The sequence below is a fragment of the Penaeus monodon genome, chromosome 21, assembly GCF_015228065.2.
Source record: "Penaeus monodon isolate SGIC_2016 chromosome 21, NSTDA_Pmon_1, whole genome shotgun sequence".
NCBI classification, from domain to species: domain Eukaryota; kingdom Metazoa; phylum Arthropoda; class Malacostraca; order Decapoda; family Penaeidae; genus Penaeus; species Penaeus monodon.
The window spans coordinates 18,415,056-18,415,340 of record NC_051406.1 but is presented as its reverse complement, the minus strand read 5'-3'; the positions used below and the strand labels follow the sequence as shown (position 1 = coordinate 18,415,340).

At 37.2% G+C, this 285-nt stretch overlaps 1 protein-coding gene across 1 annotated transcript in view; it reads left to right on the top strand.

The window, feature by feature from the left end:
- The window catches only part of LOC119586286 (vacuolar protein sorting-associated protein 41 homolog), a gene marked incomplete in the record, with an annotated part of 18,266 nt that overhangs the window by 14,987 nt on the left and 2,994 nt on the right, over nt 1-285 (top strand). The window contains 1 exon segment of the mRNA XM_037934992.1: nt 184-266. Coding sequence (XP_037790920.1) covers nt 184-266 — 83 coding nt within the window.

Below are 285 nucleotides of genomic sequence, written 5' to 3'. Positions count from 1 at the left end.
TAGTACTTTGTTTTAACATTTGAAAATATGAAAATATTTCACTACAGAGTAGTAGATTTAGATGACCACATATCCTGCATTTTCAAAAACAGCAATGCAGATCTTATATGAGAAAAATGACAAACAAACAAATGAATCACTTGTTCTTTCTTTCCCCATACCTTCAATATCTTCCTTAACTAGGTCGAGAGGAACAAGGAAGCATTGTGGTATTTGCCTGTCGCCATGCATACCATCAGCTCTGCCTTCCTGATGGCACAGAACAGGTATGTTGCAAGAGCCATC